The 15,569-nt window shown below is 35.8% G+C and overlaps 1 protein-coding gene and 1 long non-coding RNA gene across 3 annotated transcripts; both read right to left on the reverse strand.

Annotated features, from left to right (window-relative positions):
• Positions 1-1,133: 1,133 nt before the first annotated feature.
• On the reverse strand, positions 1,134-10,494 carry LOC115966411 (copper-transporting ATPase RAN1-like). The gene is made up of 5 exons (XM_031085649.1): positions 10,372-10,494; positions 8,245-8,508; positions 7,620-7,817; positions 7,259-7,516; positions 1,134-1,595 (listed from the first exon to the last, which is right to left on the reverse strand). Exons 1-5 carry the CDS (start codon positions 10,492-10,494, stop codon positions 1,134-1,136), a joined length of 1,305 nt encoding a protein of 434 aa, XP_030941509.1.
• A 733-nt stretch (positions 10,495-11,227) lies between these two features.
• Positions 11,228-15,298, reverse strand: LOC115967462. 2 transcript variants are annotated; one of them, XR_004086460.1, is made up of 3 exons: positions 15,011-15,298; positions 14,815-14,891; positions 11,228-11,651 (listed from the first exon to the last, which is right to left on the reverse strand). It is a non-coding gene; the product is annotated as an uncharacterized LOC115967462 (long non-coding RNA). The 2 variants fall into 2 exon arrangements; XR_004086461.1 differs by having other exon boundaries at positions 15,129-15,297.
• Positions 15,299-15,569: the final 271 nt, after the last annotated feature.

Here is a 15,569-nt window from a genome sequence, read left to right on the forward strand (position 1 = left end):
TTTTCAGTCAAAACAAACAGAGCCTTAAAGAATAAACACAAACAGAAAATTAAAAGTATCCCATGAAAAGGTTTAGAAGTTTCCTTATTTTGCCTCAAATGAAAATACAACTCTTTTTATTTTTCAAATGAAAAAAAACAACTCTTTAATTGTGCATATAGCTGCTGTGCGCGCAAAAAATAAGACTATTGGGCTGGGCCTCACTTGGGCTCACAAATTATTTATAAAGTGGGTTTGGATTTCCTACGATGGGTTGTTCTCGGCACAGAGACTCACTGAAACAATCTCTCTGTCTCTGGGTTACTCACCTCACTCTATTCTCTCTTCCTTTTTCCACTTTTTCCATCCCAAAAAACCCCCCTTCCTCCTTTAGCTTCTCATATGTATAGCCAAGTGTTAGTGGAGTTATTATAATTGCTTTCAAAGTTAGTGCATTAGGAGGTCTAATATCATTAATCGTAAGTGGGTGTTTAGGTGGGAGTAGGGTGTGGTGAGAGTGGCCTTGGAACTGGTTCCCACTCCAGTAGATACATTCGGCAATGATACTCCCTAAGGCATTGCCGGGCATACAAGGGATGGTGGATACCATAGTAACGTACAGTTGCATATATTGAGACCCACAATTTAGAGAACTTTCCCACAATTTATATATGGTACACAAACAAACAAACATTCTCTTAAATAATTATTTCACACATTAGATATATACATTCAACCTCTCACAACATATGGACTCCACATTGTGTGGGACACATGCTGTAAGAGGGAGAGTCCATATATCCCATACATAAAATACCTTCTCTTTCCTCATGTAAATTCACATGAAATGCAAGTGTGCCTAGTGCACACAAACACTGAAACATGTATGCACAACCCCACAATGAGAGAGAGAGAGAGCATAATCATTTTCATTGAATAAAAATATAATAACAAAGTGGGAAAAAAGTAGAAATTAAAAAAGAAAAGGCATTAAGGACATTATTATACTAGGGGATTTATATTGAATGGGGTGCCAAACTTACACCCTCGGTGTAAGAAAAACAGAAATATACAAAATTGGGATATCAAACTCTAATGGAACCCCCATCTTATCTCAATTCAAAGCCGTAGCCTAAAATTTTTCAGTTCTCTTTCTACTCTACAGTTATTTCTGGTATGGTTGTAAGTCTACGATTTTTGTATCTCCTAAGAAGCAAAGAAGAGCATACTACACTTACAGATGAGAGAGCCATACATGCACCAGCTGCCCATGGTGGTAACATGATCATCCCTAGAGAAGGATATAAAACCCCAGCAGCTATGGGGATTGCAACCACATTGTAGGCCATGGCAAACACATAATTCAATCGTATACGTGTAAAGGTCTTCCTTGAGAGATCAATGGCTGTGATTACATCTTCCAAGTTATTTCTCATCAATACACAATCAGCAGCTTCTATTGCAATATCTGTCCCAGCGCCAATTGCCATACCATCATCAGAAGCAGCTAGCGCGGGGGAGTCGTTGATTCCATCACCCACCATTGCAACTACGCTTAGGACAACATCAGCTTTTCCCGCCGGCATTATCTCTGCCATTACATCTTGGATGCCAACCTGCCCAGCATCATCATTTATTTTTCAGAACTCACAGAATATAGAGTTTTAGATGAAAACCTCAAAGTTTGGTTACGACATTATTGATATTATAGGGGTAAGATATCAAGATTGCAGCTCACATCAGAAAGACAGAAAAGAGATAAAGCAGAAGAAGAAAGCAACGAAGAAATAAGTTTTCTGTCTAAACGACATTAGTGTAGTGTTGATGTTGTAGTTTTGTATTTCCTATATGTAAAACTACCTGTAGCTTTCATTGTATTTAAGTTGGAGGAACCTCACACGTGGAATAACAGACTCCTACACGTGCAGTAACTGATTTTTGGTTGTAACAGATTTGGGATATTTCTCCAGGTCTCTGTTTTAGTATTTAGACGCAGAGCTTGTACAGATTCATTATTCAATTGAGATCATAATTTTCATTCTCTCTCTCTCTCGCATATTATCTTCTCCTTCATAGTTTCTGTATTTTCTTATATGGTATCAGAGCTTGAGCCTTTATCAATGGCGTCAAACACAGAAACTACCTCATCTACTTCTTCACATCGCGAGCTTTCTCCAATGGAAGATCCTCACAGTCCATTCTTTTTGCATCATGGTGAATCTCCTGGTGCGATCCTCGTTGCTCCACACCTGACTGAGGATAATTACCCAACCTGGTCTAGAGCAATGATAATGGCTTTGGATGCTAAGAGCAAACTTGGCTTTGTTGATGGTTCCATCACTGTTGCAATGGCGATTACACCGCTTGAGAAGCAAGCTTGGTCGAAATGCAACTCAATGATCTCATCTTGGATCTTAAATTCTGTTTCACCTCACATCAAAGCTAGTGTTATTTACAGAGACATAGCTCGTGCAGTGTGGAATGCACTCAAGATCCGTTTTCAACAAGCAAATGGACCAAGAATCTCTCAGCTCCAGAAGCAGATTTCCAGTATAATGCAAGGAGATTCTATAGTGACAACATTTTTCACTGATCTTCAAGCTACTTGGGATCAACTGTTGAATCTCAGGCCCCTGCCAAGCTGTTCATGTGGCAAATGCACTTGTGGAGTAAATGATAAGATTACACAGCTTTATCATCAAGACTCAATAATGCAATTTCTCAATGGATTGAGTGATTATTATTCACAAGTCAAGACTCAAATCCTTATGATGGAGCCTGTTCCATCAATAGATAAGGCCTTTTCATTGGTAATCCAGGAAGAAAGGCAAAGGTTTTCAACCTTTAATGGTACTCCTTCTATTGAATCAACTGCACTTGCTGTTAAGAACCAAGTCTTCAATCAAGGTTCTTCTTCAAACAACAGCAATGGTAGAAATTTCAAGGGCAATGCTAGCAAAGGAAGACCTGTATGCAGCCACTGTGGAAAGCTTGGACACATTATGGAAAAGTGTTACAAACTTGTTGGATTTCCTCCAGGTTACAAGCAGAATGGACGGATGGCCAAGGCTAATCAGGTTATGGTAGATGATATCCAAGGTCAATCTGAATTTGTGCAGCAGAACAATCCCTTCCCTTTCACTTCAGAGCAATATCAACAGTTGCTATCTCTACTGAATTCTCATGCATCCACTTCTAGTAATTCCAATGATGCTATAGCCACAGCCAATTCTGCCATTTCAGGTAATCCTTGTGACTCTTTTCATGATTTTGTCTGCCTGAGTATGCAACATTCCATTTTTGCCAATAATCTAGCTAGTAAAACAATCTTTGATAGGCAAACTTGGGTCCTTTACACTGGAGCAACATATCATATTGTCCATTCTGTCAATTTGTTCACTAAAATCACCAGTTCTATCTCATCTTTTGTCCAATTACCTAATGGTGAAAGAGTTCTTGTCACACACATTGGCACCATTCAAGTGACAGCCAGTCTTATACTTGAGAATGTGTTATGTGTTCCTGCCTTCACTTTCAATCTGATCTCTGTGAGTCAATTGACAAAAAGTTTGTCTTGCTGTTTCATTTTCTTGTCCAATTTGTGTTTTATACAGGACCTTTCTTGTTGGAAAACAATTGGAGTGGGTAAACTACATAACAACCTCTACTTGCTATCTACAACTCCTTGCAAATCTGATTCTGCAGCTTCTTCCATTTTAGATTCTGTTTTTGGTACTTTTGTCAATAATATTTCTAATGTTCCTGTCATAACCAAGCCATTTCTTTGGCATCTTAGACTAGGACATGCTTCAGATTCTAAGCTTCTTGCTTTACATGATTGCATACCTGATGTAAGCAATGTTCATAGCAATAAAACTTGTACTCTTTGCCCCATTGCCAAACAGAAACGTTTTCCATTCCCTTTCTTTAATCATTTGTCTGCAACTCCTTTTGATCTTATTCACTGTGATGTATGGGGTCCCTTTGCTAAGTTTACTCATGATGGTTTTAGATATTTCCTTACCATTGTTGATGATGCCACAAGATCCACATGGGTGTACCTCATGAAAAACAAATCTGAAACCAGACCCTTGTTAATTTCTTTCTTCAATATGATATCCACACAGTTTAGCACTAAAATCAAGGCCATTAGGACTGATAATGCTCAGGAATTTACTCTACCAGAATTTTATGCTAAGCATGGAATTCTGCATCAGCACTCTTGTGTAGCCACTCCACAACAAAATTCAGTTGTGGAGAGGAAACACCAACACATATTGAGCATTGCAAGGGCCTTAAAGTTTCAGTCCAATGTGCCTCTTACCTTTTGGGGTGAGTGTGTCTTAACTGCTGTGTATATTATCAATAGGCTGCCCTCTTCTACCCTTGGCAACAAAACTCCTTTTGAGAAACTTTACAACAAAATCCCTTCCTATAATCATCTAAAGGTGTTTGGATGCCTTTGTTTTGCATCTACCTTATCTCACAATAGGTCAAAGTTTGATCCTAGATCCTTACCATGTGTTTTTCTAGGCTATCCTTATGGGGTTAAAGGTTTCAAGGTGCTTGATCTTGCCACCAAGAGGATTTTTGTCTCTAGGGATGTCCTTTTTCATGAGACTGTCTTTCCATTCATTTCTTCCACATATTCTTCTTCCCCTCATTCCACAATTACCTTACCTCATCTTTTTCCTTCCCCAAATCCTTATCTTGACCCCTTACCTTTTGTTGCCCCTCCCATTGTTGATTCCCATACCAAATTCACTCTTATTACAGATTCTACATTTGTTTTGACCACTCCTACTTCACCTTCATCCATTCCAGATATTACATCTACTCATTCTCTTGATTCTAACCTTCCTCATTCTACAGATCCCATACCTGATCCTATTTCCAATTCCATTCCTCCTTCCATACCTACTTCCCTTCCTGCTTCTATTCCTGCATCTATACCTGATTCCATTCCTGCATCTATACCTGATTCCATTCCTGCTTCCATTCCTTCTTTAAGGAAGTCTACAAGAATCAGTAAAGCTCCTACTTATTTGCAAAATTATAAATGCAGTAATGTTGTTCATGATCAGTTTGCTCATTCCAATTCACCCATCAAGTCTGGTTCCAGGTCCTCTATGTCAAGTTCCAAGTATCCTCTCTCTGATTATCTTGATTCTTCTGGTCTTTCCCCTTCTTATGCCCATTTTTGTTCCTTAATCACTGCTATTTCTGAGCCTAAGTCCTATTCTGAGGCTATCAAGGACCCTAAGTGGCAGAATGCTATGGCTGATGAGATTGCAGCCTTGGAATCCAACCAGACTTGGTCTCTTACTTCTCTTCCTTCTCACAAAAAGGCCATTGGGTGCAAATGGGTTTATAGAATCAAATATAAGGCTGATGGAACAGTAGAGAGGTACAAGGCCAGACTTGTGGCAAAAGGATTCACTCAACAGGAGGGTTTAGACTTCACAGATACTTTCTCTCCTGTGGCAAAGATGACTTCAGTGAAGACTGTTCTTGCTATTGCTGCTGTGAAGGGCTGGCACCTTGTTCAACTTGATGTGAACAATGCTTTCCTCCATGGTGATCTCCATGAGGAGGTTTATATGCATTTGCCTCCGGGTTTTCACAGCAAGGGGGAGCATTTGGTATGCAAACTGAATAAGTCATTGTATGGTCTTAAGCAGACCTCAAGACAATGGTATTCTAAGTTCTCATCTACCATTTTGAAATGTGGTTTCAAACAATCTAAGTCAGATTACTCCTTATTCACCAAGAAATTTAATCAGTCTTTTATAGCTCTCTTGGTGTATGTTGATGACATCCTCATTGCCAGCAATGATACTCATGCTGTTGAAGAACTTAAAGTGTTTTTGGATCAAGAATTCAAGTTGAAAGACCTTGGCAACTTGAAATTTTTCCTTGGACTTGAGGTGGCTAGATCAGACCAAGGTATTTCTTTATGCCAAAGGAAATACACCTTAGAGATACTTAAAGATGCTGGGATGACAGGTTGCAAACCAAGTAAGGTTCCTATAGAACAAAATTTGAAGTTAAGCAAGTTTTGTGGAGAATTACTACCTGATCCTAGTGTTTACAGGAGGCTAGTAGGAAGATTGCTGTATCTCACCATAACTAGACCAGACATTGCTTACTCAGTACAAAAATTGAGTCAATTTATGTCCAAGCCACGCAAACCTCATCTGGATGCAGCTTATAAAGTGTTGCAATATCTTAAGGGAACTCCTGGTCAGGGCATCCTTTTCTCATCCAAGTCTGATTTGCATCTAAAGGCATACACAAATGCAGATTGGGCTTCTTGCATTGACACTAGAAGATCCACTACCGGATTTTGCATCTTCTTAGGTGATTCACTCATTTCATGGAAGACCAAAAAGCAATCCATTGTCTCTAGATCCTCTGCTGAGGCAGAATATAGGGCCATGGCTGTTACTACATGTGAAATAACTTGGCTTCTGGCTTTGTTAAAGGACTTAGAGGTTTTTCATCCCAAACCTGCTATGCTTTTCTGTGACAATCAAGCAATCATTTACATAGGTGAAAATCCTGTGTTTTATGAAAGAACCAAGCACATAGAAATAGATTGCCACTTGGTCAGGGATAAAGTTGAAGATAAGGTCATTCGATTGTTTTTTACTCCTACTCATTCCCAGCTAGCTAATCTCCTCACAAAGGCTCTTAGTGGTCAACAATTGCAAGCATTACTATCCAAGATGTGTATTGTGAATATCCACAATCCCAATTCTCATCTTGAGGGGGAGTATCAAGATTGCAGCTCAAGACAGAAAAGAGATAAAGCAGAAGAAGAAAGCAACGAAGAAATAAGTTTTCTGTCTAAACGACATTAGTGTAGTGTTGATGTTGTAGTTTTGTATTTCCTATATGTAAAACTACCTGTAGCTTTCATTGTATTTAAGTTGGAGGAACCTCACACGTGGAATAACAGAATCCTACACGTGCAGTAACTGATTTTTGGTTGTAACAGATTTGGGATATTTCTCCAGGTCTCTGTTTTAGTATTTAGACGCAGAGCTTGTACAGATTCATTATTCAATTGAGATCATAATTTTCATTCTCTCTCTCTCTCTCTCACATATTATCTTCTCCTTCATAGTTTCTGTATTTTCTTATATAAGAACCGAACTCTCAGATCCTAGAAAAGTAATATAATAGTTGCCTAAATATCAGAACTCAAAGAATTTTGAGTTTCATAATGCTAAAATCCGGGCTTCAACCGAAGAACACATAAAAGTTATATACAAACTTCCCTAGCAACAGCCCTAGCTGTTTTCCAATTGTCCCCTGTAACCATGATCGGCATGACATTCATTTTCTTAAGGCCCTCTACAACCACAGCAGCTTCTCTCTTTCGTGGATCTGCAACTCCCAAAACACCAATTAGGCTGTAGTCATATGCAACAAGTATGCCAGTCTTGGCACTTTCTTCAAGCTCTACTTTAAAATCTTCAACATGGATTGGAATAGTGATTCCACTTTCAGTCATCAGTTTCCGATTACCAACCTGTTCAGGATACATTAATTCCAGTAAGCAATCCCAGAAAGTAATGAAGCACATCTTAAAGAATGAATTGACATTTACATATCTCAATGTAAAGGACACTCACCAAAAGAAGTTTTTCATCTATAAAGCACTGGACACCTTTTCCTGGCAGAGCAGAGAATTCCAAGACATCAAAAAGCCATCTGGAATTGGTCTTTTTGTTATGTTTTGGAGAATCCTTGGTTGCAGAAGGTTCATCAAAGAAATGAAAATGGCGTGCATATTCCATTATTGCTTTTGCCAACGGGTGTTCACTGCTAGCCTAAGCCAGGGAATAAAAATAAAGAATAAAAGTTATGCTACTATTCTGTTGCTTACTATATATATATATATATATATATATATATAGAAGTTTCATCACCCCCACGCCACCCCAAAGAAGGGAATAAATCGTGTTAGGTGAAGAAGGAGAAAATGAAAACTCAATCGTTTGTATGTCCTCTGCTACCATATATGTTGCATGTGTAATGTGTAGAATGTCAGAATAACATACGTAAAAAGCAAGTTTTCCATTTTAGGAGTCAAAATATTATGGCAAGAATTTTTTATTTTATTGTTGTCATATTATGAGGTCTTCTTGGGAACTCTCTCTGGCACCATAATTCAGAGCCAAGAATTGGGAAAATCTAAAAACACAAAGCTGAGGTTTTGAATAAAAACTGGAAAACTAGTAGGGAATTGGAAGTCACTTCTGCAGAGGCCACCAATCTAAGAAATTCTCCACGATCCATTCCTGTAAAAACTTTTGCTGTTGTAACTGTGGCCTTTCCCTGGGTTAGGGTTCCTGTTTTATCAAATATCATATACTTAATATTTTGAGCCCTTTCCAAAGCATCTCCTCCTTTTATCAGCACACCATTATTAGCCCCAACCCCTGTTGCAACCATGACAGCAGTTGGCGTCGCCAATCCAAGAGCACAAGGACATGCAATTACCACCACTAATATTCCAATCTGTTTAATATTAAGCGGGTTGAAATAAGTCGGGTCACATTCGTATCAACCATCGCGACCTATTTATTAAGCATGTCAAGTGGGTCGTGTTGTGTCGTGTTAACCTACTTCAACAACAGGTAGTCTTAGGGATGAAGAGTCATGACACAATTATTAAATGAGTCTAGTTCAAGGTTGAAATATTTAGCTGAATACTCCTATATCGACACGACACTGCCACGACATGCTAACTAGGGGCGGAGCGACTTGGCTCCCCCAAAATTTTTAAAATTTCCTCTCGAGTATATAAAAAAATAGACATTCCCCCCGCACCCCCCCAAAAAAAAAAAATTTGAACAATTTTTCTAGTCCAATACAAACAAAAAAAAATTGGCCCACGTCCAGCCAAGCCAGCCAACCCAAGATCCTTAATCAAACAAAATGAATTCCCCTCTAAACCAAAGCCACTTCCAACCCAACCCCAAATCTGAAATCCCTAACACTAATCAAACAAAACAAACTCATCTTCACGCCTCTGCCTCACTGCTCGAATTCCCAGTCTTCACGTCACACCTCTACACTAATCAAACAAAAAAAACTCATCTTCACGCCTCTGCCTTAATCACCTCACGCCTCTGCCTCATTGCTCGAATTCCCAGTCTTCACGTCACACCTCTACACTCTGCCTGACTACCTCAGTCCACGCTGCCTGCTAACCCTAATTGACACTCTTACATGAAGGGTTATCCATAGGAATATATATAAAGGAGTAGAGGTGCAAGAGGTGAAAATGATGAAATGAAATGCAAAGAGTTTTGTTTGTATGTGTGAGAGAGAAAAAAAAACTCAAAACATTAAACCAAATGAAACAAAAAGTCAATATTTAATTTGTTCTTATATTCAATGTGGCACTTGAGAATATTTCAATTCTCTTTGTAAAGAATGTGCCGCTTGGTTGAATCCACAAAAATAAAGAATTCCTATCTTTTAAATTGTAATTAAGTCTTGTATTTATTGTGGCACTTTAGGAATGTCCAGAAATAGTGAACCCAAACTTTGGTGGTATTTACAAAGGATCCTGACAAATTACATTGAAATAAAACAGACATGCCTTTTCACTATGCATGGGTATAATTAAAAACAATTACAATTATACATTGTTTTTGGAAGAGATTCAAATTATACGTTGTATTATCTTATATTTTTTCTAAATCATACAATTCTAAAATATATAATGGTTTCTCATATTATATATATATATATATATAGAATTTAATAGGATTTAGACTTTTCGATTTTTTTCATCCAATAATTCAGTTGCCACAAAAATTTAAAAAAAAAAAATCAATACGTGGTGAAAAATTGAAATCCAATCTAGAATCTAGTTGGATTTGGATTCTTCAATTTTTACACTCTATAATTCACTTGGCTAAAAATTAAAAATTAAATATTTCTCTTATATGTATTACCTTTGCATTTTTTTTTTTTTTTTTTGAAAAAAGGCAGTAATATATTTGTATCTAAAAAATCTTGGGATTTTATGAGAATGTATGTAAGCAAATAAGTTAAAAAGTTTAAAGTTGAAAGTTAAAAACTATTCCAAATGGTTATCATGGTAGATAAAAATTTGGCTTGCCAAGTAATATAACTCTTGATTAAAACTTTAATTTTTTTTTATATTATGACAGCATAATACCCTCCTTATCAAGGGTTAATAAATTAATAAGCCTTGAACTATCTAAATCTTGCAAATGCCCACAAAGCAATTGATTTTACGGCGGACATGCTCAATCTGTTTGTTTGGAAAGGTACTTAAAAGATATTCCTTCAATAATTTAAAAATATAAATATATTAAAAAAAAAAGAAAAAAAAAAGGATAATACTTGTATGACATATATTCCCATTTGAGAAAAATTATACTTCAGTGCTTCACAGAAATCTGGTTGCCTTCTATACAACTGTGCCCCTCTCTGTCCTCCAATACGCACACATAAAGACATGCACATGTTTATACTTGCTTCATAAACCCACTCAATAACATTAGTGGAAGTAGCATATCCCTTACAATGTATTGTTTACATTGCATAAATTGGACCATTCATGCATTATGCAAGTATGAGATCCCATACTGGAATAATGGATGATTCAAATCGGAAGTGTAGGGGCAAACATTTATGGGGACATGAATCTGATCTCTGAAGCTAACTTTTCATGATGTTATGTAGCGATTCTATGTTCTTTTAACATGGCTAATTACCTAAACATTCTAATTTAGTTAAAAGGCATCTCTCCTTTGTTCTTTTATAATGAGTCGTACTGTACTTTTTTCTTGGGATAAGTAATGAGTTGTAGTGTACTTAGCCAGCCTTGATTAATAAGAAAACAACCTCAACAGTTCCAGACAATAATTGGAAACGAAATGTTGCAGAATACCATTTGCTTAGTTTTAGATAAATATGATTGTCAACCATTGTATATCCATACATGCTGTTAGTGTATACTTGACAAACAGATTCTAAAATGGTCTAAAATGGTCTTTAACCATGATTAGATGTCCATATTATATTGGTGCAGTAGAATTTTTAGCAAATTTTTAAGCATTATTGAGAAGTATCTGTAAATCAATCAAATCTTTGATACCCCTTTGCAGCTTCAGCTTTGTGGTCATGCCACATTAGCTGTTGCACACTATCTTTGAATGTATTCTAGAGTGTGAAACTCAAAGTATAAGAGGTGTCCTCCAACCAAACGTGATCTACTAAATGAATTACATGCAATTTCTGTCAATTTAATAGCAATCACATTCATTGTTTTATAAATGAAAATTCACCCACCAGCAACTATAAAGTTACAACAACAAAATACATTACACTTTCAGATTTCAAAGTTTTACAATTTCAATCACTCTTCAAAAGCAGCAGATCAGGTAGGATGGAAAACAGTTTCAAATAGTGATAATGCTTTCTCTTTGTTAGCGCTCCGCCTCCCCTTGAATAGTAAGCAGTAAGTCATTGGTTCAAATCCAATAATAGTTAAAACCGCTGAAACCCCTGTTTTTGCTAGCATGACAATAAGTACAGACTGGTAGTAAGGAGTCAACTGAATGACCAAAGCATTGGTAAGTCCTTTGTTGTACTGGGGATCACTAAGCAAAGAATACCCACTGCACCACAACCATACACAGCCCACAAAATTTAGTTCAGAATTCAGAAAGTTACATGTGAGAAATTACAGTGTAGTTTTGAAAAGAGATAAAAACAGAGTCCCCTATTTCAGAAGAGGATTCTTTTGCACACAAAAATAACCATGGATTAAAATGCACCAGAGAAATTTATTTTTTGCCATCAACCAAGTGAGGCCTCAGTTTTTGAACTGCACCCAGATCAGAATGCACCATAATCTTTAAGAAAATGACAAAAAACTCACAAACAATTTTTTTACTTTTTCTTTGAAGGTTAATATCAATTCCTATAGCATAAGATCAATAGGATGCAAAAGAAAAAAAAAGAAGTGTAATAATCATGTGATCACAAAAACGAACCCTCATTTTAAGCATTCAATAACTTTAGCATGTAGCCATCGACAAAACATAATCCGTTCAAGAAAACTAAACAAAACAGAACTCAAGAAATTGTTGAAGAAAAAGGAAATAAGGGGAAAAGGTAGCCAAACCTCAACCCTTAATGGACACATATAATAAATATAACCTCTGTTAGTAGAGAAAGTAAAACCTAATATGTGACCCCTTCTTTTGATTCAAAATGTTGTATTGCTAAAGCACATCCCTAAAATTCCATTACTCATCAATAGAAAATCAGCCCACTACTTTCTTTTTATCTCTTCATTGGGTTGCGAAGCAAAATTTTCAATAAAAACTCAAGAACGAATACCAAAGGGTGGATGCATGCACATATGAAAAATTATGTGAACATGAAACGCTTTATGAATCATATACTTATTCAAAACAGCCCAAAACACCAAAACCTACAAATATTGAAAAAAATAAAATGCTACAAAATCAACGATTATTGAATGACGAACATGTTTTTTTCTACACATATTGAAGGGCTAAACCTCATGATGCCACCCAAAAAAAAAAAAAAAAAGAATTACGATAAATCAAGAAGAAGGCATCAAAATAAAGAGTATAACACATCAAGTAACAAAATGCAGACCTTGGGTATAGGTGTTGCAGAAAAGAAGCGAAATAGAATGGGTGTCAAATTAACAATTGGAAGGAGGGAGAGGTTTTATTTGGCCATTTTTCTTTTACCAACTGCCTATTCCTATGAATGCAGACCATCTAACTTAGATTGTCCCTGACGACATTGTGCACCTTTGTTTAGTATTATCTCTAATTTTCTATTTCAAAGAAGGCAGTAAATAATCAAAGAATATAATAATTCCAAATTGGAAAAGATTATAATGTTAGTAAAGTAGGAAAAACAAAGATTATAATCTGAGGCCAAACATTGAAAGAGAGAGAATAAACATCCAGATTTTAATTCAAATTCGAATAACAAAAAGTAGTGGTAAGGATGTGAAATAAGTAAAAGGGAGAATTGGCTGAAGAAATCAATTAGTAAAGACAGAAGCTGGCTAAAACATGCAAATCAAAGCCAATTGAAATAGAAATAGAGTAAATGAACAAAATGTAAGACAAAGTATGAGATAAGTAAAAAGAAAATCAGCATTCAAGCAAACTATAATAATAAAGATCCATGGACAAATCAAAAACATTAATCGAAGACAATTAGAGGATCAATAGAAGTACATAGATTTTTTTTTTCATCTTTATATCCTTCAGATTTTGCTAGATCCCATTTAATTTTTCTAATTATTTAAGCACTTGACTTAATTTAGGTTAGTTTGGAATCTGGGACAAATGCAAAAACAAATGCTATATTGCCTAAAAAAATTGGGCCTGCCCCACTGCATTTTATATATATTTACTATAACGAATCATTAAACAGATAAATACAAAAATAAATTAATTAAAAACTCTCATTCAGATGATGGCAGGTTCATGCATTTTTAAGGGTTTTTTAGCCTTTCACAATAATTTTGTATGTTATAGTAGCTTCTAATTGCCACAAAATCTGAAGCATTTAGATGGTACTTGCAGCTTTTACTGGACAGCTATGGTATATAAACTGCAAACTAATTTGGAAGGGAAAATATGCTAATTTGGATTACTGAGAAAAAAGTGACATATTCTTGTGCAGGTGCATGAAACTATATTAGGAAGAAATTCCCCAAGTTTAAATCATGAAGATCATCATCTGGTTTCCCAAAGTAATTACAAAGCATGTGTTTATAGGCTGGTTAAGGCTAACAGTTCACAACAGAATGTACATAACAGATTTAATGTGTAGTGATGGTGTGCTAATCTTGATACTCAGTGTGTTCTTTGTAAAAAGATAATTGAAAGTAGGCATCACTTGTTTTGTGATTGTTCATTCTCGATGAATATATGGTGAACCATAATGAGTTGGTGCCTTTAAAAAATCCCAAAGTTCTTTTGGCATGAGATTCTTCTCAAGGATGATAATTGTGTCTAGATTGGCATTCTGCTCTACTATGTATCATATTTGGTTTAAGAGGAATGCTAGTATTAATGAAGGAAGACTACCTTTTGAAGAGGCTATGGTCAAAATGATCAAGTGGGAAGTGAAGAACAGAGTTAAATGTAACAGTTACTGAAATTCTGTTCAAAACAGAAGAATAGTAACAGTTAATCCCTAAATATTCAACAACATAATTTTAAGCAATATGTTGGCTATTTAATCAAGTTCAATAAGGGAAAAAAAACATAATTTACTAAAAAAAAAAAAAAAAATTCATTGATTCTTTAAAACAAATATACATTCCTTTAAACAAATATACAATCAAACAGGGAACATGATTTTTTACCACAAACATTAAAAAGGTTTTACACATTTTAGTTTCAGGTAATAGATGCGCAGAGCAGCAACATTGAGCAATCAACCATTATTAATCGGCAAACATGTTTTTTCCTACACATTTTCAAGGGCTAAAAAAAATTAAGTGGTGTGAAACGGTTTAAGTTGTTAAAAAAAATTATTAATTTGTAATTGTATTTGAAATTTTAAATATCAAAGAACAAATGGGTTTTTCATTTTTTGTTGGCGGAGAGAAAACAGTAAAGAGAGAGGAGAGGCAGCAATTCAAAACATTGTGCACTTCTAGGGTTCTGCCGTTCTTGTCCATGCCGTAAGAATTAATATTCACAACAAAGCATCTAAAGAAAGAGAATGAACATTCGAATTTCAATTCAAATTCGAACTCAGAGAATTTATACGTACCTTTCATCGGTCTGTGTTTAGTTCCAATTACATTGGCTACAGAGTTGCGCCGACCTCTATCTCCGTATCTCAAATCCCTAAATTGACAGCAACCCAGGTAAGAGATTAAACCAAAGCTAACCCGTCTATTTACATAAATTAAACAAAACTACTCCTAACCAAAAAACCTAAATCATAACCAATCAAACCAAAATACCTGAATCATAAATAATACCCAAATGAATCTCCCGACAAAAACCCTACTTTCTAAAACTAAAAACAGAACATATGGGCGGCGACCCTAACGACCGATCCCTATTTCCATATCTCAATACCTTTGAGACAAACGTTTAATCGCACAATTCTCCACTGGATTGCAAGCCTCTTTTTTTTTTATCCTTCCCTTTCTCTGTATCGCAGCATCGCTTGTTTTTTTTTTTTTTGGTTTAGAGAGAGAAAATGTTAAGCAGTCTGATGAAAAGAAATTGGTAGGGTTTTTTTAATTGCAACCTTTTTTTTTTTTTTTTTTAAACCGGTTATTTAAATTATCCTCCTCTTCTTTTTTTTTTCTTTTTTTTTTTGAGAAACTTATCCATTTTTTAATTGCAAGCGTGGTAGAGTTTTGAAACGCCAAACAATGTTTGAGCATCAGCATCCTGAAATTCTAATTCCTACTCTATTTTATCATTTTAAAAAATCACTTTATCATTATACTATGCTATTTTACAATACCTCCAGTATCCTAAACTTTTATTTTCCTATTCTAGTCATTAAAA

Source organism: Quercus lobata, chromosome 11, assembly GCF_001633185.2.
Source record: "Quercus lobata isolate SW786 chromosome 11, ValleyOak3.0 Primary Assembly, whole genome shotgun sequence".
NCBI classification, from domain to species: domain Eukaryota; kingdom Viridiplantae; phylum Streptophyta; class Magnoliopsida; order Fagales; family Fagaceae; genus Quercus; species Quercus lobata.